This window comes from Lygodium microphyllum, chromosome 23 (assembly GCF_053477565.2).
Source record: "Lygodium microphyllum isolate KBCC chromosome 23, Lygodium_microphyllum_v1.1.10, whole genome shotgun sequence".
Taxonomy (NCBI): Eukaryota; Viridiplantae; Streptophyta; class Polypodiopsida; order Schizaeales; family Lygodiaceae; genus Lygodium; species Lygodium microphyllum.
Genome location: NC_141157.1, coordinates 95637172 through 95664297, shown reverse-complemented (window position 1 = coordinate 95664297; position 27126 = coordinate 95637172). Strand labels below are relative to the sequence as shown.

General features: G+C 42.2%; 2 protein-coding genes and 1 pseudogene across 3 annotated transcripts in view; 2 read left to right on the top strand and 1 right to left on the bottom strand.

The window, feature by feature from the left end:
- Positions 1-1022: 1022 nt before the first annotated feature.
- LOC148016489 (uncharacterized) overlaps positions 1023-27126 on the bottom strand; it is a 65171-nt gene continuing 39067 nt past the window's right edge. For both annotated transcript variants that reach the window (XM_087664315.1, XM_087664316.1), the window contains exons 6-8: positions 1806-1870; positions 1432-1467; positions 1023-1313 (exon numbers count right to left, since the gene is read on the bottom strand). In XM_087664315.1, coding sequence (XP_087520441.1) covers positions 1200-1313; positions 1432-1467; positions 1806-1870 — 215 coding nt within the window. In that variant the 3' untranslated portion in view covers positions 1023-1199. The remainder of the gene's footprint in view (positions 1314-1431; positions 1468-1805; positions 1871-27126) is intronic.
- On the top strand, positions 18918-19491 carry LOC148016491 (uncharacterized; annotated as a pseudogene).
- Positions 21584-23080, top strand: LOC148016490 (uncharacterized). The gene is made up of 2 exons (XM_087664809.1): positions 21584-21727; positions 22058-23080. The coding sequence occupies exons 1-2, from the start codon at positions 21584-21586 to the stop codon at positions 23078-23080; spliced, it is 1167 nt and encodes a 388-aa protein (XP_087520935.1).

Sequence of the window (27126 nt, the reverse complement as noted above, 5' to 3'; positions counted from 1 at the left end):
TAGCCTCGAACCATTTCAAGATGGAGATTCTAAGAGATGAGATGGACCACTCTTAACTAGAAATCATTCATATATATATATATATATATATATATATATATATATAGTCTTCAGTTTTTTGATTCATTTTGATTTTAGTAGATCCCAACCTTATATTAGGATACATTTACTTATTTCATGTTACTTCACTTCAACTTTACTATGATGAGATGAGATTCTAGCCCATGACACTTCCACCAAGTAAACACAACCAAACAAGTGATGCGTGCAACAAGATTTGAACCTACAACCTCATGATTATGAGTTGGGAGTGCAAATAGCTAGGCAATCACCTTTGGAACATGGATAGAAAAATTATTTATCATTTGCCCTTCAAAACATTAGTCATACATAACAAAAGAATGCCAAAGCAAATCTGCTTTATCAAGGTTTTGCTTTACTATGGTTATGACTAGTTTGTCCAAACAACATTTTTAGTTGAGAGCACATTTGGTTTTATAAATGGGAACTTTTCTTTCATTATAGAATTTTAGAGTTGATTGAATGAAAATTGCTAAGAACTAAGGGTCCCTACTCTTTTGTGGTGATGGCAAAGCCACTTCCATGTGGTATGTGCGTAAGTTCTTCGTTTACTAGTCATGGTCGTGGGTGAGGAAGTTGCTAACAATATCAGATACCATAGAAATCCAATGTGTAGACAAAGAAATTCTATATGAAATGCATTTAGACCTTACATCCCTTCTTTACTAGCTTAGGCTTGGGTGAGAAAGTTGCTAAGACAAACAAATACTATAAGATGTGGGGGAGTAGCCTGAGCAGATTCAGGAGAGGCAACACAAGAACCCTCGTATAGCTGCCTTATGAAACCATGTTTTGGCCATGAATTAATTTGTTAACATGTGGTGAATCATGCCTTTCTATTGGACCCCACTCATTTTAAGGAGTTTCTAGAACACGAGGAATCACAGTTCTTTCAGAGTATATAAGGAGTTTCTAGAACGTGAAGAAACACTTGATTTGACTTCTAGCAGAAGTAAAATCATCATGATTGAATGCTATTATGTCATATGTTACAAAGATTTCAAGTATGACAGGGGCAACATCATCACAAAGTTTGGCAATGTGATCTCTCTCTCTCTCTCTCTCTCTCTCTCTCTCTCTCATTTCTTTTACAGCACATGTTTATGTTGTGAAGAAATCTAAACTACTGCTGGTGCTTGAGGTCCTGCATGTTGACTCACAGGAGCCCCACTAGGAGCCCTAGCAGCGGCCGATTCTTGAACAGATTGCTGGGTTGCCAATGACTTCTTGATCTGCAGGCACAAGTTGCGAACAGAACAATGTTTCAGACATAAGCAATTGACAAGAAAAGGCCTTGAACTGTATCAAGATGTGATTAACCACATTTAAAAAAGAAAGCAGCAAACATACCAAAGCAAGTCGCTGCTTGTGAGCTTCATTTACAGGCTGCACAACCATAACCATATCAGCAACCAGAGCCATATAATCAGTAAAAATGGCCTTCACAGATGCAGATCACTCAAGAGCTAATGTTGCCTCTTAGGCAAAGGACGAGTACTAACTGGCAGAAATCTACTATCCCAAACAAGTCATATTTTAAGACTTGGCTTAGCTATGATCAACCTTGCGCAAAATAAATGAATGACAATAAAGATACATTATTCCAAGACTTTTGACATGGATTACATGTTGTTACTTCAATCAGCCTACTCTAGTCCATGCCTAAATATTGTTGGCAGACATACTTAATTACTGCTGAAACAATGTGGAAAAAATGACCTTACCGTCTTCTTATATGCTCGGTACTCTTCTCCACCAAAGCCAGGAATATTTAGGTCCCAATTCCGACCTACATTTGAGGTATGAAATCACATGTGAGGTTGGCGAGCAGAAATACTATTAAAAGCATCTCTGTAATAATCACCACCAATGTAGAAATACACACAAGATCTCTCTAAAAGTAAATAACAAAACAAGTAGAGGAATTATCCTGGCTCTCTATAATGCCACAAGATGTGAGGAATCCCCAAGTGAAAGAATGTGCCAAATTCCAATCTCCCGTGTATATTTGAAGGGTTCTGGCCTCCTGCTCATGCAATGTGAATGATCTTGTAATTCGCCTCTCAGGGTATGAATGATTTATGTCCAAATTTGTGTGGAGGGTCTCTAAAGTAGACATTGCTGCTTCTCTGTGTACCTGCAAATAAGCTCCTCTCTCTCTCTCTCCCCAAAGAGAGTGATTTTACGGATTACTGAATGATCCCATCTCCCCAAAACCGTTTTGTCATAACCTACTTAAAATAAAGATTTTATACATTACCAAAAGCCAAGCCATAGTGACAAAGAATGTCATATAGAGGCCAGGCTATCTCCCCAAAACCGTCTTGTCATAACCTACTAAAAAGAATGATTTTATACAGTACCAAAAGCCAAGCCATGGTGAAAAAAGCGTCATATACAGGCCAGGCAATCAACAAGTAATAACTAAAATACCCTTCCTAATGAAACCTCCAGCACACCAAGGGGTAGGCAAGCTAATCCCCTAGGAAAATGAGAAGGGGTTCTGTTCTAGTCACCTCTTCCCACCCTACCTCCAGCTTCTAGTGCCCACATGACCCAATAGATATTAAGCTAAAAAAGATGCATTACACATTAAATCTTCATTAGCTCATTAAAACAGCCCCAAAACTAAAAAATTACCAAGGTCTCTATGTCCGATAAGCAAACACCCAAACTTAAGGAGGATCTACATCTATAAATAGGAGGCTGTCCCATAAGCAAACACCCAAACTTAAGGAGGATCCACATCTATAAATAGGAGGCTGTCCAGCTACTTGTTTCATCCCATTTTTGCATGTTAAGGTCATCAGCTCTCCTCGCCTTGCAGCATTCTCAGCTCTTCCGATTGTTGCCCTGCCCACCAGCCCCTAATGACCTGATACCAGCTGTCGCCACCAGGCTGGCCTGTTTTCTGCTGCATCTTTGCTGCAGGTCTGATCACACTGCTGCTGCTTTACTTCTGGAGGTCTCCATCAGCCATTACACACTCCAACTGATGGTTACAGCCCTTGGGATCCTTCTTTGATGGATGTCACTCTCCAACTACTCCCTCCACCAGCTCCCACAAGAGTCACTGGTTGTTGGAAGCTGTACCTTTGAGCATCTTGTACACTCTTTCATTCATTTATAGCATTCATTCATCTACTTCAAAGGTGTCTTTCTTCTCCATTTATGTTTCTGCGTGTTGCATTTTTGTTCAAGTTAGTGTTTTAGTCGTGTTTGTACAATTTGTGTTTTCTCTGGCAAACCTTGGTGTTTCTTCACATGGTATCAGAGCTGGTGGCCTTCTAAAGAGTATACTATGGCTATCATGAAGGCTTGATTTGTGCAAAATACATGAACGGCACATAGCCAATTCACAATGGCTGAGACACATTCCTCTTGGAATCCTACAGTGTCTTTTTAGACCTCTCCATCACTGGAGGTCTTGAGGAGCCATAATGGACTCAACTAGGAGGACAATGCATCATCTTCTTCTTTACCTTCTTGGTAAGATGTAGGGCTCACGATGTAAGGGGATTTCGATGAATTCCTACTACGATGTAGTCAAGATCAGTCCGTGATGCTAGCCACCTCTCCACTCACGGAAGACATGCTGCATTCAAGACAACTAGTTGCTAGTGACCCAACTTCTTCATCACAACCATGCTCGATGTCGTGTTTGTATAACCCTTTTGAGTCATATGATACAAACTCTTCCCTGTTTGTTCGGCTAGTGTGCAAGATTTGGACAATGAAAGGTGTGATTATGTTAAACTTCAATAGAGGAGGCTCTAGATGCAAACATGCATCCACAAGTATACTCGACATTGAACCCTTTGTTTCATTTGAGCATAAAGCTGGTATTGATGATCCACAATTCCCTCCCACCTCACCCTCGTCCTGAAAAATTCTCTTTTGTTTGCTTTTAGTAGCTTAGGTTTAAATTCCACATCTGCATCGAGCAGAATAGGATCATCTACTTCCATTCCTAGCATATTATCTTTTTTAGTACTACATATTAGCTACTTGTAGGTGAATGCCACTTTGCACCTTTGTTCACCATTATCATGAATACCACCCATTAATAGTGCACCTTACATATGCTTGCAAGTGTGCACATTTGTCTATTTAGGACTGCTTTGTTAGTTATCCCCTCACTCTCCATAGCACCCATGGCTCCTCTAACATAAGCATTTCCATCCTCTCTGCATATGGTGCATTGTCACATACTCCACAGGTCACTCCAATGCAAGGATTTCCATCCTTTACCTAGTGTGTGCTTATCTTCTCTCCTTGGGCTACTCAAGCAGTTACCATGCCCATGCCCAATCAATGCACACCCAACTATGGATCCATTGTGTACACATCCCGCATGCATGGTGGACTCCTTTTTCTCATTCTACCCGCCCTATTCCTCACTCAACACTACCACTCCTATTGCTACGACCAAGAATGCCTTTACAAATAAGACCCATTTCAATAGGTTGAATTTCACCACTTGGCCTAATGGTTAACCTTACGCAACAAGTGCTTCAATCTCAAGGCCCTTGGACCTACTAGTTGGTCTAGAGCCTATGCTAGACTCTCAACTAGCTCACCGTGACCATATTTGTCAATGGTGGAGAGCTTGCAATGCTACAACAAATGTCAAAGTTGACGCAAGGGCTACTTCCACCCATAGTTCAAACTTCAAATGCCAGTTCTTGTGGTACGTGTGATCACATGATCAAGTCCACAAAAAGACCTCTTTTCACTCTCAGTGGGGCCTTTGGTAACCACTCCTTCAAAATGGAAATCCAAAGTTGGCAAGAATGCTCAAGACAAGAAAACAATCCAAAACAAGAGTGACAACCCCACCTTAGATAGCACCAAAGATACTAAACCCATCTCACAACTCCCTAGAAAGAATAGGTTTGATACACACTACCAACGTTCCGACCATGTAGAGTGAGAAGTGTCATGCTCAGACCGAAGGTCTTCCAACTAAAAAACCACAGCAAACGATGACTGCATCAATAGTCAGTATCCCCCCTAGACAGTCCCTAGCTATTGCTCCACTTGCTCCTGCTCCTTTTGGTACATAGCCATCTCAGTGGCACACCGTTGGAGATGTGGCATGTGGACAACCCCCTCTACCCCAATGTTATAGATCTCCAAAAGGTTCAAGGAAGTGGTTTGCTAACCGCACTCCATTACATGGCTCACCACAAGCACTTCTAACCACCATTTTAGGGTTTCCTCTTGCACTCCACCTAAGGTCCACTTCTCTCTCTCCCCATGAGTTTCATCGACCAAGACATGCAAATGGACATGCACAATGGTGGCCAAAACCTTAGGTTAGCACCTTCTAGGTTCCTTAAGAGTACTCTAAGCTAGTCCAATATTATTTAGCACTCTTAGTTCCTTGGTCTAATGAGTCAATCTCATAGGCTACTTCAGCTCTAGGATTTCCTTCATTTCTCTTCCATTGTATCCACACATTCACATATTTCTTTACTTCTATTCATTTTTGTTTTTTGTTTTGTTTGGTACATATACATCCCACTATTAAACTCTAGTTTGCAGATCCTAATCTCTTTTGTAGGGTTTGGTATTTCAGTTTTGGGCTCATATGAACTGGTGTTTCTTGGGTTGGAGACATGGGATGATCATTGTTCATTTATGGTTCCATCTTACTTTAGAGACTTTCTCTTCTACCAACATGGAGGCTTCCCTCCCGAAGCCGATCTTCAAGCATCTCTCGATACTATAATACTCAGCTTCTACCTAGCTCTTCCAATTGGGGTGCTTCATCTTCATCATCATCCTCATTCATGGTTCTCACACCACAAGAAGACCGACATGAGGTTCCTCTTCCTCCTTTGACATTGACATCCATGATTAAGAGGGGATTCCTACCCTTCACTTGGCACCTACAAGTTTCAGCATTTTTCTTCGACCTCAGACTCCCTTGTTGCACCTTACATTTGCATTGCATGATTATCATCGTCTTTGTAAAAGGGCACTTGGACAAGTAGACAATTTTCCTAGGTGGGACAATTTCCAAGTGGCCAGTTGCAACTTACTGCATAAGCATCCTTATCATGTAGCATTCATCTGGAAACAAATCATCAAACCAACATGTGCAATAGCTGAATCTTCTTGATTCCAATTAAACAACTTAGTGTCATCAATAATTTTAGCATAAACTTCTAATGCATCTTCTGATGCTCTCCTCTCATAAGAATCCAGCTTATAGAAACCATTGTACAATATGCCTGTGATACCAACATCATCCCCATCATAGCAAACTGTGCACTACATTGGTCCATATGGAAACAAACCATAAAACCGACACGTGAAATGGTTTAGATTTGAAACTAATTATTCCTAATTCCAAGGACATACATGTTACTAGTTAGAATTTGTCAATTTTGGATAGTGCCCATGTAATTTGTGTGGATACTTTAATAAGTGTCAATGTAGAAAGAGAGAGAGAGTGTGTGTGTGTGTGTGCCAAGTGTCCTTTAACATTAAAGTAGTGATACTAGGGACTAGAGTAAGTTAGCCTAACTCTAGCTAGTTGGTGAAAGGCTAGTTAGGTCAACCCTTGGCCTATTAACATTGTGTTATACTTTCACTCTATCTTTTAGTTCAGCAAGTACACTCTACTCTCTTGCTTCAGCTCACTCACTATCATTGTCTCTTGTTTCTCCTCCATAGCTGATGCATTTTCCCACATTTGGTATTAGAACAATTCTCGCACGGGTCTTCTTCAGCCACCATCTGATGGTGCTGCTTTGCTCAAGGTTCTACTCTGCCACTAGCTTCTGTTCATGCTTTGTGCGAGGAAGAGAAGGAGAATCAACGAGCTCCTTAGCTGAGCTGAGATCTTGTCAAAGCTGCCGCCTCCAAACAAACATTTTCCACCTATTTGTGCCGCCTCTGCTGTGCTCTCCATGCTAGCTTTGCCAACGCGCTCTGAGAGTGCACAATGGAAGAGAAACACGAACACACACACACACACACACACACACACACACACAGAGCAGAAGATACAAGAAGAATACAACACTGATTGAAGAAGAATACTGATACAAAGGGAATGGATTTGATTGGTCCCTGCATGCAGCCCACAACGTCAATGAGGGCACTAGATCAGGCTAGTAATGATGGCAGCACCAAGCATGGAGTGTTTGAGTGCCAGAGTGTGCATCTACATATGAAGGAATGAAGACCGGAGAGAGTGAGTGACTGCCAAATGGGAAGGGCTAGCTATAAATAGCCATAAATGCCCAAAACAAGCCAACCAACACTTGTAGGTGCAATAAATGTTGGCTAACCAACATTTAATGCTGGTTGCATTGGAAAAATGCCACAAAAGAATTCTAGGAGGCCATAGAAAAATCATAGATGGTAAGGACAGTGTTTAACAGGTAGAGGCAAATTGGGAAAGGCAAAAACTAACCTAGAAATGCACCTAAAACTACCAAAGCTTCTATGTTTTTGTCAGACTCTAACAGGAGTTCACAACCAGGACATGATAGATTGACATGACTAAACAAGGTAAGCTAACACCCCCTCTTAGATCCTCGAAGTGTCTAAAGACCCAACAACCTCATGTGATGAAGCATAGAAGCCTAGGGTAAAGGCTTCGTGAAGAGATCCACTGCATTGTCCGCCATGGAATAGTAGGCCATTGCTAACATGGAATCCACTCCACGCTCCTCTCTTGAACATAGTGATACTCAGCCTCAATGTGCTTTGTGTGAGCATGAAACACAGGGTTCTCTGCCAAAGCTAGAGTACTTTGGTTATCCACATGCAGCTCCGTAGGTCCAAGTTGGGGAAAGCCAATCTCCGCAACATGCGGCAAAGCCAAACCGTGTCCATAGCCATTGGACCATCGTGAATCCACATCACCTGCCCAATCAAAGTCACTCCAATCAAAAAGAGTAACCCCCTCTCCATACATGATCATGTAGGATCAACCTCCCTGTAAATAATGAAGAATGTGCAAAGCATCTCTCTAATGCTCTTAAGAGGCAGTCTTCATGAAAGAAGACAACAAAGCCAAAACAAAAGAGATATCTAGCCGAGTGTGAATAAGCCAGATAAGGGAGCCAACAAGATAACTCTAACGAGTGGTATCTGCAAGGGGGTTTCCTATTGCCAAAAGCTTGAACTTTGAATCCATGGGGCAACAAATAGGCCAACAATTGGCCAAAACAAACTCCGAAAGAACCTCAAAGATATACCTATGCTGGGAAATAAAAATGCAAACTTGATATCCATCTGATAAATAGGCCAACGGTGGTGGGCTGTAAGAGCCAAGATAACTTGAATAGTAGATATTCGAGCCATAGGTACAAAAATCTCAAAATAGTCCAAATTGGCCCTCTGAGCAAAACCCTTGGCAACAAGCCTAGCTTTGTACTTGTCCAAGGAACCATCTACAAGGTACTTGGTCTTATAGAACCACTTCACGCCTATCACCTTTCGCTTCCATGGACACGGAACCAACTCCCAATTCTGATATTGCTCAATAGAATAGAGCTTCTCCTACATTGTCTAACACCAAACATCCTGTGCAAGAGCCTCCTCAATTGTAGCAAGCCCTCTACCATGAAGCATCTATGATATATGAGCATAGTTCACACATAGTGAACTATCCCTCTGGGGCCTGTAAGGGAGCTGATCTAGGTTGACCTGTACTTACTCGGAGGCGAAGTAGTCACATCCATCAAAGGTGGTAGGAAAGCTAGTATAGAAGGTGGAGAAGGAGGAGGGGGAGGAGTCGAAGACAAAGAAGGGATGCTTAGAGGCAACCAAAAAGGGAGGAGAGGAACTGAGGGGTAGGGAAGGGTCAATTGATAAGGAAGAATTACCCGCAATAGAACCATCAATAGCATCCTTGAAGGCCGGAACCTCATTGAAGTTCACATCCCTACTCATATTGTGCATGTTAGAGATTAGCTGAGGAACAAACTTGACCCAAAATCCACCAAAGGCATTTTCATGGGCTATGGTGATGAAGGTGAATTTGGCTACAGAGTGTGGTTACCTCAGTCCAAGAAAATTATTCGCAGCCGTAATGCTGTGTAACGTGTTTAATGAGGCAAATTTGCTGAAAGGTACTTTAGCCTCTAATGAAGATATGAAAAAGATCAAATTTCAGAGTTTGCAGCCACCTATTACTTCAGAAAATGAGCCTCATGGTGCTGTACCACAGGTGGAAATGATAATCAGCCCGTTATTTTTGAGCCAAATGATGATGGACAGCAAATAAGAGCACAAGGAGGTCATGGACAACAAGATAGACTTGCTGATTAGGAAAATGCAGGTGCTGGAAATGAAAATGAAGGTGCTGTACAGCACGAACAACATGCTGAAAATGACTTACAACAGCCAATAAATGTTGAAAATAATATACCTCCAGATGTAGATCCAATTCCCGAAAATGTTGATCATTGGGTACACAGGTCTACACGCATAAGAAGGCAACTACGTAGGTTTGACCCCTCCTTGCATTATGCGATGCTTATAGATGAGGGTGAGCCTCTTACATACAAAGAGGCCAAGTCATGCGAATTCAGCAATAAGTGGGAGTTAACTATACAGGAAGAGATTAAATCTATATATGCAAATGATACTTGGGATCTTGTGTCGTTGCCCAAAGAAAGGAAGCCTCTTCCAAACAAATGGGTATACAAAGTAAAGACAATTGATGGGAGACCCAAGTACAAGGCAAGACTTGTTGCCAAAGGGTATGCACAGAAGGAAGGGATTGACTTCCAAGAGGTCTTCTTACCTATTGTAAAGATGACCACCCTACGTGTGCTTTTTGCTCTTACTGTTGTACTGGACTTAGAGCTGTACCAAAAGGATATAAAAACAGCATGGTGACATTGATGAGGAAATTTACATGAAACAGCCCGAGGGCTTTGTAGTTCTTGGAAAAGAACAGATGGTATGTAAACTAAAACGTAACCTGTATGGGTTGAAGCAAGCACCACAACAGTGGTACAAAAAGTTTGACACTTTTATGCTATCTCATGGGTTTACACGCAGCCATGCAAATCATTGCTTGTACATGAAAAAGGTTACAGATGGCAGCCCCATCATACTTGTTTTGCATGATATGTTGCTAGCTGGAAAAAGAAAGACTAGCTTGGATGCTCTCAAAAATCAGCTGAAATCAGTCTTCGCCATGAAAGATTTGGGGAATGCAAAGAATATTTTGGGCATGAGGATTCGTAGAGATAGAATGCAGAAATTGTTGTTTTTATCTCAAAAAATGTACTAGACAGATTTAACATGGCTGAAGCTAAGCCTTTTGGGATACCCTTACCCCCTTATCTTAAGCTTAGTAAAGACAACAGCTCAAAAGATGATGTGGAACTGACTGTGCCTATTTATAGGCCACTCTCTCATTCATTCCTCACGGTTGACTCATTCAGTCCGTCACCTCTTCTCTCCAGCCTCTCCACTATCCTCACACCCCTTTAGGAGGACATTGCGATTCGTGGTCTGTGGCTGTCTTCATCATCTTCCTTGTGCTACGGCACCCTTGGTCCATTGTATCACATTCACTCCATGATTCAGGTCTTCATCATTCCATTCATCAGAGTTTCTTCTCTCTTCTCTTCTCTTCTCCATGTTTGTTGAGTTCACTCCGTGTTCCTCCCCGCAAACCCTATTGTCTCGCTGGTACGTCATCTTTTGACATGGTATCAGAGCTGGATTTGCTCACCTAGCAACGAAGATCCTCCACTCCAGTGAAAGCAAAGACCGGTGGCGTGTTCGGCATCCACTTCTCTTCTTCTTCCGCTGCATCAAAAACTCGTTTTTGCAGGTTTCAAGTGTTTTCAGTTTGCTGCCCACACCCCTTTCGCAGAGGACATTGCAGTCTCAACTGCCCCTTGCTGTCATTTACAGTCTGGCACATGTTTCCAGCCTTCCACCCGCGTTTGTAGGTGTTTACAGCAGAATGACTGTTGTTGTTGACTCTCCATTCAGAAAATGATCTCGTTTTTGCAGATTTCAGGTATTTCAGCTTATCACCTACACCCCAAACACAGAGGACATCGCAGTCCAAGCTAGCCATTGCTGTCTACAACAGTTTGGCGCCTGTTTCCAGTCTATATCACACTGCTCGGAACTGATTTCAGCATATTGACTACTGCTGCTGTTTTTTTCCTACGTTTTTGGTCTTTCTCTCTCCTGCAGACTGTCCTACCTGCGTTTTTAGTCTTTATCTCACCTGCTACTTGCGTTTTTAGTCTTTATCTCACCTGCTACCTGTGTTTTTAGTATTTCTCTCTCCTCACCTGCATTTTTCTATTGGTTGCAACCTCTTACTAATGGTTTCATCCTCCTCCCATTGGCAGCTCACTTCCAGCCCTTCCACTACCCTCCCACCCCTTGAGGCGGACATTGCGGTTCGTGCTTCACACTTGCCCTCACACCCCTTGAGGCGGACATTGCGGTTCGTGGTTCATGGTGGCTGACCTCTTTCTTCTTCAGCAAGGCACAATAGTATCCATGGCTTCTTTACCAACAGATGACCAAACTACTGGGTGTTCCTACTATGGCATCACCGAACACACCATCGATGCTTGCCGACTTCGATCTTTGCTCCCCACCCTCTCGGAGTATATGCGTCTTCCACGAGGCACTCCTTGTGCCACCTCTCCTTTCTAGGTCACAAAGATCATTCTACATCGGCTATCAGAGTACTATACTCAAGGCAATAAGACGCATCCAATGAGCACTAGGTCCTTTCGAGCACATGGAGGATCGATTGGCACTATGACCTCCTGGAGATTGTTGCAATGCCAAAGGCAATCTTCTCCCACTTATTTTTAGGTACAGTGGCTTCCACGACCTACGGATCTACAATCCGCTCCATGGAGAGACATTGATTGTTTGATACCATCTCCTCATCAGTCTGCTCCTTTGAGAGACAGTGGTTGCTCAACTCCTTCCTCTTCTTCGGCTACCCAATCTGCTTCATTGAGAGACGACTGTTGCCCACCTCTTGCTCATTCTGAGCCCCACCCTTCCCCACCCTCGACTACTCAGGTTCGAGAGGCCACCTCTAGGAGCTCTTCGGTACGCCAGATACCTTCTTCGGCACGACCGGCGGCACTTCCTTCGCCATAAAACATTTCGGAGTCCGTGATCCATGAGTTTTTGAATTCCCTTATTTCTTTGCCCTCAGAGGGGGTATCTCCTTCTTCAACTTCAATAGGGGCCCCTCCACCTCCCACCTCAGAGGGGGAACCTACTCCACATGAAGTTCTTCACCCATCCTCTACTTTCTTGGGGTGGCTGTCTCTAACCAATCATCTCTTCTACTGATACCTGGGATCTTCAGGTACCACCTAGATCGAGACCTCCAAGGTTCAACCACGACTTGGTGACAAGGCTTTTGTATTCCTTTCAGCATTGATGCATGGAGCTAGTGGCTTCTCTCTCGAGGTTGTGTTTCGGGTTCTCTAGTTCACCCTGTCTACTAGTCTAAGCTACAAGTTCCCTTTCCGGTGGAAATCTTGGATCTTAGGGATCCTCTACATCTTCTTCCTCCTCTTCTTCTTCTGTGGTCACTTGGTCAGCATGGAGCCAACTCCTGAGATCGAGTACGGGTATATCCTTATGGTTCTCGGCACCACACAAAGTCCAACATTCCTCCTATGCATTGCATGATTTCATCATCTTTATACTAGGGCACTTGGGCAAGTAAATAATTTCCCCATGAGGGACATTGTCGAAGTGGCATCTGCTACATGAGCATTCTTCAGCATGTAGCATTGCATCTCCACCTCACTCTTCTCTTGTTCCCCTTTTTGGGCCTGAGAGGAGGTGTTGAGAAACCCTTCACCCGCAATTTGCGTTTTGGCATTTTTGTGTTTTGCGTTTAAGGTTTGCAGCCCCAAAAAGGGGCTCCATCCTAGACTGACTGTGCCTATTTATAGGCCACTCTCTCATTCATTCCTCATGGCTGATTCATTCAGTCCGTCACCTCTTCTCTCCAGCCTCTCCACTACCCTCACACCCCTTCAGGAGGACATTGCGGTTCGTGGTTCGTGGCTGTCTTCATCATCTTCCTTATGCTACGGCACCCTTGGTCCCTTGTATAACATTCACTCCATGATTCAGGTCTTCATCGTTCCATTCATCACAGTTTCTTCTCTCTTCTCTTCTCTTCTCCATGTTTGCCGAGTTCAGTTTGTGTTCCTTCCCGCAAACCCTATTGTCTCGCTGGTACGTCATCTTTTGACATGGCCTACATAGACTACAAAGGCAATGGTTATCTTGCATCAAGAGCCCAAAGGGTCACCCTAGAGAGGCCATTGGTGATGAAGGAAGAGAATGAAGAAGTATGGAGATGTGGTGGTAAGGTGGCATAATAACTATCAGTCCAAAGCTCAAGATCCACTCAAGGGTGCTTTGTACAATGAGATACATAAAAGTGATACTACATGATGAGAATGTGCATGCAACAAGTACCACTTCAACAATGTCCCGCATAGGGAAATTATTTACTTACCCAAGTGCACTTTTACAAAGATGATGATGATGATAATCATGTAGTGCAAAGGATAGGTACAATGAGGGAGGAAGACCGATATAAAGGACAAATAACAAAACTTGTAGAATACCAAAATACCCTAGTAGGGTGGGAACTCCCTCTCAACCATGGATGTGCGATACCCAAGGAGAAAGAGAAACTTGATGTTGGTCTTTGTGTGGTGCTAAGAACCATGAACAAGGATGTGGATGAAGCACCCAAGTTGGAGGAGCTAGGGAGAAGCTACCGATGTGATAGCATCAAGAGATGTCACCATATCTCCCTCCAATGCTAGTAAACAAGTAAGTCTCCAAGGAAGATGAAACCACAAATGAACGGTAAACTTCCCGTGTCTCTAGCAGCCAGCCCAAGAAGGGCTGACGCAAACCTACATGTTAGTCATAGATTGAAATCTACAAAAGCAAGAGCTTCATAGTAAGATGCTTCAAAGAAGAGATTTTTTAAAAACAAGTAAACCTATAAGGAAGAAAAGAGATGTGTGAATGAGTGAGTGTGTAAATGCAATGGAAGACAAATGAAGACAGAGGATGGAAATCCTTGCATGGGAGTGACCCACAAACTATGTAATAGTGCACCATAAGCAAAGAATGGATATCCTTGTGTCTAAGAGGCCGATGGAAAGGTTGTAAAGGTCCAAAGGGAGTGAAAGGGATACCCATCGCAAACATCCCAAAATAGACAAGTGTATTCACTTTGCAAGTGTAAATAATGGGTGGGATTCCTACTAGCAATGTATCAAGGTGTAGAATAGCATTCACCTATGGGTAGCTAACATGTGGTGTTAAAAAAGAAGTGATTCAAATAGAAATAGATACTCCAAATCCTAGTGTACTTGATGCAGTGGTGGAATTAAATCCTAAGCTACTAAAAGCAAATGAGAGAGAATCGCCAGAAGAGGGTGGAATGGTGTCACATCCTTGGACATCTAAATGGACGCTAGTAGCATCGGTCATAGTGGTCATACAGTGGCTTAGTGAGAATGCACTAAGGACACTTTGAGTTTAGGGCAATTGTGTCTTACTTACAAGACTCAGGCCCTTGTGTGTGCATTCATTGTGTGATCACTACTCTTGGAATCTTGGCTCATTGGCGGCTCATTGGCCGACACATCCATACACCAAGATAGTATGGGCTGGTGGTATGGGATACCAACCCTTGGCTCTACGATGGCTCGAGGTAAGCCCGTTTGGCTCGACGACTGGCATGTGAGCCTGACAAAGACTAGTCCCTTTTATTTGTGGATATGGCTTGTGTCATGTCTCATGTAGGTTGGATCATTGGGAAACGTTTCATTGGTGCCAAAGCTTCAATCTACAATTGGACACAAGATTAGATGAGGTGCACAAAACCACTTTTGCCCACAAAACCCTGATAAGTACGTCTTTATCTTGTCAATTGTGGTATGGGACATTGTTAGCGGAAAAGGTGTATACAAGGGGCACATGTTGTGGGTGGTCGGTACGATGACAAGGTATGTTTCTTGTCTAGTACTCGTGCTCGAGTTTTGTGTTGGGGTTATTCAGCTAAAAAGGCATTACCTTCACTTAAACAGCCCCAAAACATGCTTAATTAAGGAAGAACCCTTGTTTATTTAAAAAGAAATGTATTCCTAGAGAGTATCAGTATCTCATAAGCACAAACCTACTTGGAAAGGCCCAAACTTTCTATGAATAGGTATGCTGCCCTCCATTCAGCCTTAATCTCGTTTTTGCAGATTTCAAGTATTTCAACTTGTTGCCCACACCCCGAACGCGGAGGACATCGCGGTCCAAGCTGACCATTGCTATCTATAACAATCTAGTACTTGTTTCCAACCTACCACACACTGTTCGGAGCTGCTTTCAGCATGCTGACTGCTACTACTCGTTTTTCCTACGTTTTTAGTCTCTCACTCTTGTAGCCTTCGTTTACTGTTTTCTCTCTCCTGCAGCCAGCTTTTTTAGTATTTCTCTCTCCTCACCTGCGTTTTTAGTCTCTTTCTCTCCTGCACTGCCGTCTACATTAGATCCAGCCTTCCTTGGCTGCGTTTGCTGGTGTTCGACGTCTGGAGGCTGCTTTCCTGCGATTCGAGTTCCGTTCAGAGTACGACACACTTTCCAGCTCATTACCCCTACCTTGATCCTTGAGATACATTAGTTCAAGGTACAGTATTCATTCACTACAAAGTGTGTTCACTGCATGAGCATTGTATATTCAATAGTCATATCATTTCATTCATTCTCTGTGTTCATTGTCTTTGAGTTACCCTAACCCTAACTGTGTTCTTCTATCAGACTGTGCTTTGTCGTACGGTGTTATTTGTGTTTCTATGTTGGGGTATTTCTTCACAAGGGTCATGCTTCTGCATAGGACATTTCAGTAGTTCTAATGATTAGAGTCTAGGGCATTGCCACTCCAAGCCTATTGTAGACCATCATTGAAAGCTGAATTCTTGCAACCTGTACATGCATCAAAATTTTCATTGACAATGATTTTTGTCACTTTAATGTTTAATGTTATTGTTATCATTACTTTTAATGTTTGGTGATATAACAATAACCTTTATTGTCATTTTAACATTTAATGTTTATCTTAACATTGCTATTAATTTAAGCGTTAATCTTATTTTGAATGTTAGAAACAATTTTACTATTAATATTACCTTCATGTTAGAGAGAAAGAAAGATCTATTAACATCTCTAGAAGGCCAATATGGCCTATGAGACCATAACTAATACAATTGGTAGTGTGAATCACTTTGAATCAATCGGGGAAAGAAAGGTTGTATGTGCCTAATGATCAAGATATCCGCAAGAGAGTTAATACGAGTGTCATGACCCACCAAGCGCTAGACACCCTAGCATACACCGGACTTTGGCCTTCATCACTCGCAACTTTTGTTGGCTACATGTTAAGACTATGGTTAAGTCTTAAGTGCATGAGTATCCACAGTGTCAACTTAGTAAAGTGAAATAACACAGACAGGGGGGAATGTTACATCCAAAAATCGACGGACAGACCAAAAGGACAAATCAATCCATTAAGGATATGCTGTATGCACATGTCACCCATAGGCAATCTAATTGGTAGCATTATCTTCCTCAGATTGAGTTTGTTATAACAATGCTAAGCATTCAACTATTGATTATAGCCCATTTATGTTTATGTAAGGTTATGGGCTGAAACCACCAATTGCCACAAAGCTTAGAGGTGAAAATGCAATTCGTAGTTGACTTTTTGCACAATACGCAAGAGATGTTAGCGATTGCTAGGAAAGCATTAAAATGGCCCAAAATCATGCTACATTTTACACTCATCAACATCGTATTGCTCAAGAGTTCCAAAAGGGCATCTAGATTTTACTTAAAGTCTTAAAGGACTCTAATTCAATGACTATCGACAAGTGTTGTAAAGTGTCTTTGAGGTATTGTGGTCCTTTCCAAATTACCAAGAAGATAAGTAGCATATTCTACGAGCTAGATTTGCTTTCAAAGATCAAAGTTCACTCTGTGTTCCACACGAGCCATTTAAAAGAATGGTTGGGACAAGGTCAACTGATTGTTTCGATTGAGGAAGTCCTACAACTTCAGAACATTGCTCACTAGGCTCCACTTGAACCCGAATTGATTATTAACCTTAGGACCAAGCAATTTTGTCAAACCATTTATCACGAGTATTTGGTTAAGTTGAAAAAGCGCCCAAAGGCAAAGGCTACTTGGGAGTTGGTACCTTTGTTGAAGAGTCATTTTTCTCAATTCGTCCCCGAGGATATTGCCGAGAACATCAATAATTTATAAGGGGGAGAAGCGTTACATCCCTCGATATCCGAAATTCGAATGGACACTAGTAGCATTGGTCACAGTGGTCATTAAGTGACTTCACTCCCCCATTGTATACATTCATTGTGTGATCACCACTCTTGGACTCTTGGCCCCTTGGCTGACACACCCATACATCGAGATGGTGTGAGTTGGTGATATGGAACACCAACGCTTGGGATGTGGTCATGACCCAAAGAGTTGCTAGCTCCCATGCTCCAAGTTGAACCCATTGCGCTCTATGGATGGGAGGTGAGTCTAATGTCCACTCTCTTTTATTTGTGGATATGGATTGTGTCATGTCTCGTGTGCAAGTTGGATCCTTAGGAAATTTTTAGATGGGAGGGAAGCGTGCAACAAAAATGCTAACTCTATGCTCACAAGAAATAGAGAATACATTACCAAGTATACTGATAGATGCATGTCTACATCTAGAGCCTTCTCTAAAGTTAAGATAATCAAACATTTCATGATTTGGATCTTGCACACTGATAAAAGAACAGGAAAGAGTATTGATTCAAAGCACTTAAAAGGGTTATGTGAATCTAAAATCAAGCCTAGCTATGTATTATAATTGGTCAATTATGGGTAGTGCCCAATGTTTTAGTGTGTGGTGTGGACACAACCAAGCTAATAAGCTATGTAACTACTTCTAGAGTTAGTTTAACTCCAATTGAGGTAGAGACAGATCTTACGTACTTTAGACCTAGGTGAATGTACTGATGCACTAGCTTGTGGACCAGGCAATGATGCATTGACTTTGATTTTGATCATATCCTGGAGTATGCAGTAATACACTGACTGGGGCTACAATCTGTATTTCTGAAGTGACTGTAAACAGTGCGAAAGTATTTGGGCTCGTAAAAGATTACTGGGCTTACAAAAATTTAGTGAGGGGTTCGAGAAACCTGGAAATTTGCATGAATCACAAAAATTGCTCTCATTTGACAGTACAAAATACAAGTTGAGTGGCTTTGCACACAGTGGGTGAGAGATGGATAATGTAGACAAATGCAAGTATCAAACCGTGGAAAATGAATATTTGGGAGACGAATTTGATCAAGAACTAACACAACCATCCATGGAAGCAATGTTCAACACCCCTTCTAAGAACACATGGTACAAGACGTATGGCCGTAGGGTACGTGATTGGACCATCTCCCCAGCATCTGACAGGCATGGAAAGACCTCATGCACTATGAATGAAATACGAAGAAATTCACCTCATGATTTGCTTTGAACTACGAACTATGAGACAAGAATTAGAGAAAGAAATACGAGAGCAGATCAAAGCCGAACTGATGGTAAATCAGAGGGCAGAAATGCAAGACATGCACATAAAGATTAAGAATGACCTACAGGCACAAATGCTGTCCGAGATGCACACGCTGAAAACTGAAATGCTGAATGTTGTAGATGCCTACAAATCTGAAATCTTAGAACTGAGGGAAGAACTTAATACATTTAAGAAAAAATAAATGAACATGCAAGAAGAATTACAAAAAGAGAAAGAGGCTTTGAAGGCATGTGAAAGGGAGGTTCACTCATGGACAAAAGTGGCAAAGACAACACAGAAGCAAATAGAAGAAGCCAGCCCATGGATTGAGGTAGTAAAAAAGAATAAGGGAACATCAGTGAACAAAACTGAAGTAATGAATGCTACCTTGGAAGAAGAGGCTAGGATACGGGCTAGGGTTTTACATGTACGGGTAGTAGGATGGGAGGAGAAGAGCAGCCCACAAGAAGATGCTAAGACACTTGCTGACAAAATTGGGGCTTCTGACGTACCTATCGTCAGTGCTTGGAGAGTGGGGAAAGAGGACTCTTTAAGTCCAAGGCTCTAATTCTTCGCTTTGGAGACATAGAGAAAAAAAGGCCTTCCTCTCCAAGAGGAGAGCCCTCAAGGGTGAGAAGATTTATTTGGATGAGGACCTTACCCCAACACAAATAGCGCATCGCAAAGAACACATGCCCAAGGTATTGGAGGCTCACAAAGAGGGAAAGTGGGCTGTCTATAGAGATGGACGAGTCATCACCACTGACAAAAGGACTTCATGACGGTATGAGGCCTATGAAACACTTCGGATATCAATATGGAATTGTAATGGAGCCCTACACTTGGATGCTGGTTACTTTGAAGATAGCTTCCGAAACATAGATATAGCAATGTACACAGAAACACACAAATGTAAAGGCAGCCGACTACCAGACGTACGGGGATATAGCTAGGAAAGTGCATTTCGTCCAGCAACTAGAAAACCAGGAAGCACTAGGGGTTCTGGAGGTGTGGCCATACTATACCGGGAAGACCTCAAAGGGATAGTGCAAGTAATGAAAAGAGATGATGATGCACGATATTTATGGATTAGGATACATGCAGGAAGACCACGGGATATATTCATCGCAATATGCTACTTTCCTCCTGCAAATTCTACCTATGCCACACGAGATGGATTACCCTTTGATGTACTTTATGAGGATATCATGAGATATGCTAGCATTGGGGACATATTATTAGTAGGAGATTTCAATGCACGCACCGGAGATAGACAGAGTGACCTTTATATGCATGATAATGCCATGTTCAAAGAGATCGACATAGATGAAATAGGCCTACGCAGGAGAGCCCAGAATAAAAAAGTGAGTACCTATGGAACACACCTATTGACTTTGGGAAGTGCACATAGACTAGCCATCTTTAATGGTCTGCCACAATGGCCTGGATCTGACAATTTGACATGTTGGAAACACAAAGGAGGGGCAAGTATTGTGGACTACTTGATAGGCTCACCATCATTGATACCAGACATCCAAAACTTTAAGATATCTAAGAGACCAATTAGCCTAGCAACAGATCATACTATCTTGACACTCATGCTCTCTTGTGTACACATGAAACATGAAACACCATGCCTCCCTAAACATCCCAAGTACTACTTTACAGAAGACACCTCACACGTCTACAATGGTTCTCTGCAAACCAATTTACATACATTGGACTTGAGTAGATCGTTGGAAGAATGTACAAGGGATTTAGCAAAGGCCATACATGGATCAGCCATGTATGCATTCCCACACACCTTGCTCCGATGTAGACCCACACGATCTACTGCTCCCCAAAATAGCCGGTAACACGAGCTCGCCTACAAAGGGAAGTGGAGCTAGGCACTCAGACACATCACCAAGCAAAGGCGTTCTTCAAACGCCTTGTGCAAAAGAAGAAACGAGACTACTTAGTGAAAGCATAAGTAGAGATATATCAGCTATTTTTGGGGCGGGATAGCAAAAGCGCATGGAAGATGTTCCATGAAAGACAACCCCCCATACAGATTACATCACTAGATGCGTGGCTTGACTATGGGAGACAGCTGTATAACCTGCCAGGACAGCCACCTATGCAGCCCCCATAAGCTTGTAGGCCAACACAATGGTCATTCTTCACATGGAAAATAGTTAGGGATGCAATTTATAGATTACAAAATGGGAGGGCAGAGGATGAAGATGGACTAGTAGCAGAACATTTCTCACATGCTTGTGACATATTAGCACCCATATTAGCACATATGTTCAATAGAGCAGCATGTGAACGTTTCCCTATGAGCTGGTCAGACAATACTATAATCCCACTATTTAAAAATGGTGATCCCCTGATTCCTAGCAACTACAGGACTATTATGATCGGTCATACTTTGGCCAAGATGTATGGATCTATATTGGAGCATAAACTCAGTGAATGGGCTGAAATGCAAGGCAAGAGAGCACAAGGACAGGCATGTTTCAGACGAGGATATACCACGCTGGACCATATTCTCACACTTAGAGCCATTATTGAGGAGGGTCGAACCCGAGACAAGAGGATTTATTATTGCTTTGTAGACTTTCGCAAAGCTTTTGTTACAGTGCCTCGTACACGCATCATGCAGAGATTGCAGGACATTGGAGTACCAGAGGGTATACGATGGGGTGTCTATGCATTATATGAGGCAGTGACAGGTCATGTACGAGCACCTAGGGGCTATCAGAGAGGATTGACAGTACCATAGGAGTGAAACAAGGATGCCCACTTTCACCCACATTGTTTGGTCTATACATAGATGAAGTGTCTAATTACATAGACTGAGGAGGAGGAGTTGGAGCCAATCTGGCAGGGATGCTGATACCGATATTACTTTATGCATATGATATTGTTCTCATTTCAAATTCACCAAAGGGATTGCAGTGCCATCTAGATGCTTTGCACATCTTCTGTAGAGATAAAGACATCACAGTGAACCTTGGAAAGACCAAAACCATGGTTTTCAATACCTCAACAGCATGGGTGACTAGATCTATATACCAGTTCACATTTGGGGGAGACATCCTGGAGCATGTGAGGGAATATGTCTATTTGGGAGTCACCTTCTCTGGCCCACGTTTTTCGTTGAGAGGGGCATCAGAGGCACGTTTGGCACGTGGATATGCAGCACTAGGGGCACTCGAGAGTCAATGTGCTCACATACAGTTCCAGGAACCCCGCACCAAACTCTAGTTGTTTGACACCCTAGTCACACCTACATTACTATATGGAGCAGAGGTATGGGGTTGCAGCTTGTACCACAAGCATCTTAGCCCACTCACTTATCAGATTGGAATAGAGAGGGATTATTATGATGGTTGGGATAGCGTGGAAAGGCCATTGATCATGATGATAGCACGTATGATTAAGAGTAAGCCCTCCACTCCACATCCCATTGTCAGAGTAGAGCTAGGGGCAACACCTATAGTTACGGAGGCACTCTTCAGGGCATTGACCTTTTGGCACAGACTATGGGAACTTCCACGCCATAGATACTCTAGATTGGTACTAACCTCATCTAGACAACTAGCAACTGGAGGCGAGAAGAACTGTTGGTTTTCACAGATGACTACTTGGATGAGCCTACATGGTTTGGATATTGACTGTCTTCCACCTTTGGATTATAGCCTTGACTGCCCTATACTTTCTCTCAGCCGATCAAAGTTGAACCAGGTGATCAGAGCTGATATCCTGAGGATTGAGACAGCAAGGACATGGATCCATCCACCACTCCCTCTAGGATCAAGGATGGAGTTCTACAGGAGTCATTTCTTATGTCTCTCTGATGATGGCTTCACTATTCGGCCAGCATATATGGACACTCATCTCTCCCATAGCATACGGGTTCCTATCGGACAGATTCGCACCTCCTCACATAGACTTCAGATGGAGACAGACAGATGGACAAATACCCTAGCAGAGGATAGGACTTGCCAGCTCTGTGGTCGAGAGCCTGAGACGGAGGAGCACTACATATGCAGATGCACAGTATACTATGACATACGAGGACGGTACCACTGTCTCTTCCGTGATGGATTTGGACCCCTTCGTCGAGTCATGGAGTATGAGGACCAGAGATGCCTAGGTCTTTTCCTCCTGGAGCTCGAGAGGCGCCGAATTGCACTACTACGAGACAGGAGACCAACTCACCCAGAGGGACACACACAGAGAGCAGTGACAAACTTCTTCTACAGAGCCGACCCTACTGACACTACCAACCTAGCAGAGACAAAGCCAACCCGCCAGACACCTTACAGGCCACACCATGGTGTCACATTGGATAGAGCCACTTCCCTTCGTCGAGCACGATGACCCCGTCTACCACGACCACGTCCGAGGAGGCCACACCACAGTCGGATTAGAGTCATTATCATGAGACACCGTAGACTCACCACCAGGCATACCAGTGAAGCAGCTAGGGACTGCATCATAGCTGAGATCATGTGCAGATCTTGAGATCACCTACATCCCATAGTCCCCACCACACTTTTGTACATGGTTCTATCAGATCTGGTTCTTCTTTACTTTCCTTTTCTTTTCTATTGATGGAATAACACTACACATGGCTCAACCCTAGTATAGTCCCATCAAATAGTTATTTTCAGTATTGTTTCATAGGGCACCCACTTATTTGTAATGTTATCTTTACCTTACTGATGAGATGACATTAGACATGGATGTACTCTGGATTTTGTCTCATAGGCCACATTGGCCTTATGTAGACGTTAATATATCTTTCTTTCTTTCTTTCTTTCTCTCACAACAAATGGTATTAGAGCTAGACATGCACGTTCTCTCTCACCACCACTCAGTCAATGTCAACCGCACGAAGTCCACTCAACCAAGAAAGAAAGAGGAGCCTATACTTTGGAGGGAGGAGTTGCTGCTATTTTTATAAGAGAACAATTTGTTGCCATTTCAATGTGCACACAATCCTACAAGCAATCCCATACACAATCACGCACGTAGCAATGCGCATAGCCCTACTCATCATTTTCTCAGCCCTTCCCATCATTTTCTCAACTCTACCCGCTATTTTTTGTAGATTTAAAACAAAATATATTAAATTTGCGGCTTTCAAAAATTTGTGTAATTTTTGGTCCATCTTGCCTGTCTCAGCCATTTTCAGCTATATAAAAATACTCAAAACCTAAAATTGCAAAACCCTAATTTTAGAGTCTAGGGATTTTTGGAAATTTGTGCAATTTCTCCTTCATCTTGCGTATCTCATCTTGAATTCCGATGAAAATTTCAATTGTGCAAAAATACTCAAAAACCTAAAAGTACAAAAAATACTAAAAAACTAAAAGTGTGAAATCTTGCCTATCTCATCCTGAATTTTGATGAAATTTTCAGTTGTGCAAAAGTACTCAAAAACCTCAAAGTACAAAAAATACTAAAAAACTAAAAGTGCAAAAGCCCTAATTTTAGAGTCTGGGTGTTTTGAAAATTTGTGTAATTTCTTGTCCATCTTGCTTGTCTCATCCTAAATTTCAAAGAAATTTTCAATTTTTCACACTAGGCACCAAGAAATTTGGGGGTTTTCGGCCAACTTGCCCTACTTCTGAAATTTCTTGAAATTCTCTTGAAAATTTTGGGGGTTTTGCCAGAATCAACTCCCTTTGACACTGAAATCTCAGGGTTCATCACTGACATTGATCGTTGGCTGTAAGTAGTTCTAAATTTTTGCAATTTCTCAAAATTTATGAAAAAAAATTTAGGGCTTTTCAATGACAAGTGTTGAGTACAATTATAAGTAAAGAGACACTTCTCTCTTTCAAAATGACACATGTCCTATTCTAGACATGTCAATTTTCTAAAGAAATAAGCTTCCAAATCATCTACTCTAAAAATCTTTCAAATGATTAAGAGTTTGAGATAAGCTACTTGAGACAAAATTGTTCCTTTCAAAATTCTAGAGCCTTTGACATGAACAAAATTTCCATTTGAGTACTTCCAAAAATGCTAATCTCCTAAATTTTAGGAGTTCCCAAATTTAGATTCTAGAGAGCTTAATTATATAGATTCACCAATTCATGGTTTGTTTCTTTGATAATAAGTATCTAGTTATGCTTTCTGAAACCACTCATTATGTGGGCTTCTAGTCAATGTGATCACTTGAGTAAAAAAACATTAGTCATCTAGGCTTTCTGGTCAATCTAACCACCTAATTAAAATTTTAATTTCTCTTGGACATCTAGTCGATCACAACCCAAGTATAATTACAAGGTGTGCTATCCATTGGTCATCCTTGAATAAAGAGATGAGCATTTAATCATATTTTGGAACACTCAAATAATATAAATCACCTTTCAAGATATATAAGCATCAAATTAATAAATCATTAGTCTAATACATCTTGATAATAGTTGACATACAAATAGTTGGTTACACATTCTATGCCCATCTTGATCATACTCGTCTTCTCTTCCTTGTTTACAAATCAATGCTAGAAGGCATTATTCTATGGCCTTGGCACATATGTGGCATTCTATAAAGGTTCTCATCCTCAAGTTAATGGTGATTCCATGAAGTAGCTTGGGAAAGTATCTAGCATTGCAGCAAAGTGGATTAGTACATCCAGGTTATTGGGCTATAGCTTGTGGTGGGTTTTGTGGCAGATGATGAGCCCGCAAACTATTAGAGTGCATCAATACAGAAGAGTATGCATGGACTGATCGTAGATGCTGAACACCGAGAGAGGAGAGACAGACAGACAGACAAAAGAATACTAAGAATGCTGAACACAGAAGGTGAATAAGTCAAAGCAAAATAAATACAAAAGGTTGTGCGGGTAAACTGACAGACGGACTCAAAAAGGGGCAAGTGAGCATGTCCAAAATGGGGCGACTAGGGAAGGTCAAGCAGGCTGCCATATGTCAATCCAACCTGCCCTCGTCAGACCTCCCTTGCTGCCCGTTTCCTGCCTACAAACTGCCTGACCATGCGCTGCCCAACCCCCCAATTGCTGCCTACGATGGTGCTTCCCAGCCTGTGATGGTGTTGGCCCTGCCCACGCTGCCCACCCATCCAAAAGGTGTCAATCCTCTAGCACCCCGTCTCAATTTTTGGACACAAGATAAGGATTAGGGACCTAGAGTGTTATCTAAGAACTGCTTGAGGAAGAGCTTTCATGAAGAGATTCAAGGTGGACTTTACATCTGCCACTATACATTTGATTGCATCCAAATGAGGGTTCCTAGGTACGTGCATAAATTGACTCATAAGCCCATCAGCATAGTTCAAGTATGGCCTTTTGTTAGTCATATAAATCGAACTCCCTACTATCCGCCTATACATTGTAGTGCCTTCAATTTTACATTGTACTCCAATGACACTAAAAGAGGCTTGCATGCAGCCATACCATACTTAGACAACATATCCAATCCAAGCCAAAATACATTTGGGACAGCCAAATACTAACAACACATCTAATCACGTCAATACTAAGAAAGCATCTTAGCCTGCCCACCCAAATCCTCTCAAGTCATCCATATAGATGACGATGATGGCAACACAAGCATCTCCCTTTGTTGCATAAAGTTTCCCCCACGTCTTTTTCATCTTGTAATATTCCACCTCAATGGTACCATCCAAGAGCTTCTCTTGGATGTAATGGTACTAAACCTCGATGTGTTTTGCCCGTGCATAAAACATAGGGTTCCACCATGAGCTATGCAAATCTCATTCTCACATAGGAAAGTGGTAGCTTGGGTCCCTGACGATAGCCAAGCTCTCCCAACATCCACCAAAGGCACATAGTTTAAGTATGCAGTATCAAATTCCGCTCAATAGTCAACCTCCATTAAAAATGGGAACAATTGCTTCTTGCTACTCCATGAAATAGCACCTACACCAACTAGAAAGAGAAAACCTACCATCGTCGATGGGCGAAGATCACCATCACCGGCCCAATCAGAATCTATCTATCCCCAAAACACCAAATTGGTGTCTCTTGAACTTGCGGGATAGAAGATGCCAAGGTCTAGATTTCCCTAGGGAAACAGAGATTCCTCAAGGTAGCTTGCCAATGAGTTTTCTTGGGCTCACTCATAAGCACTATAAGCAAACCAATTGGAAAACAAAGATTGATCTTGGTGTTAAGTAACCAAATCAAGGATCCAATCAGCCATCAGTAGGTTGAAAGCATCGACAACTGGCAAATTTGCATAGGCTGAAGCCTTCCAATTAGGATCCATAGGAGTGGAGATGCGACAACATGCAATCATTTCAAAGGCAGTCAAAAGCTCTTTCACATATCAATGTTGAGAAAAAGAGAGAGATCCCCCTCTTGGTCTACCATATCTCATGACCTAGGAAGAAATGTAAAAGACCCATGTCGATTATCTCAAACTTCT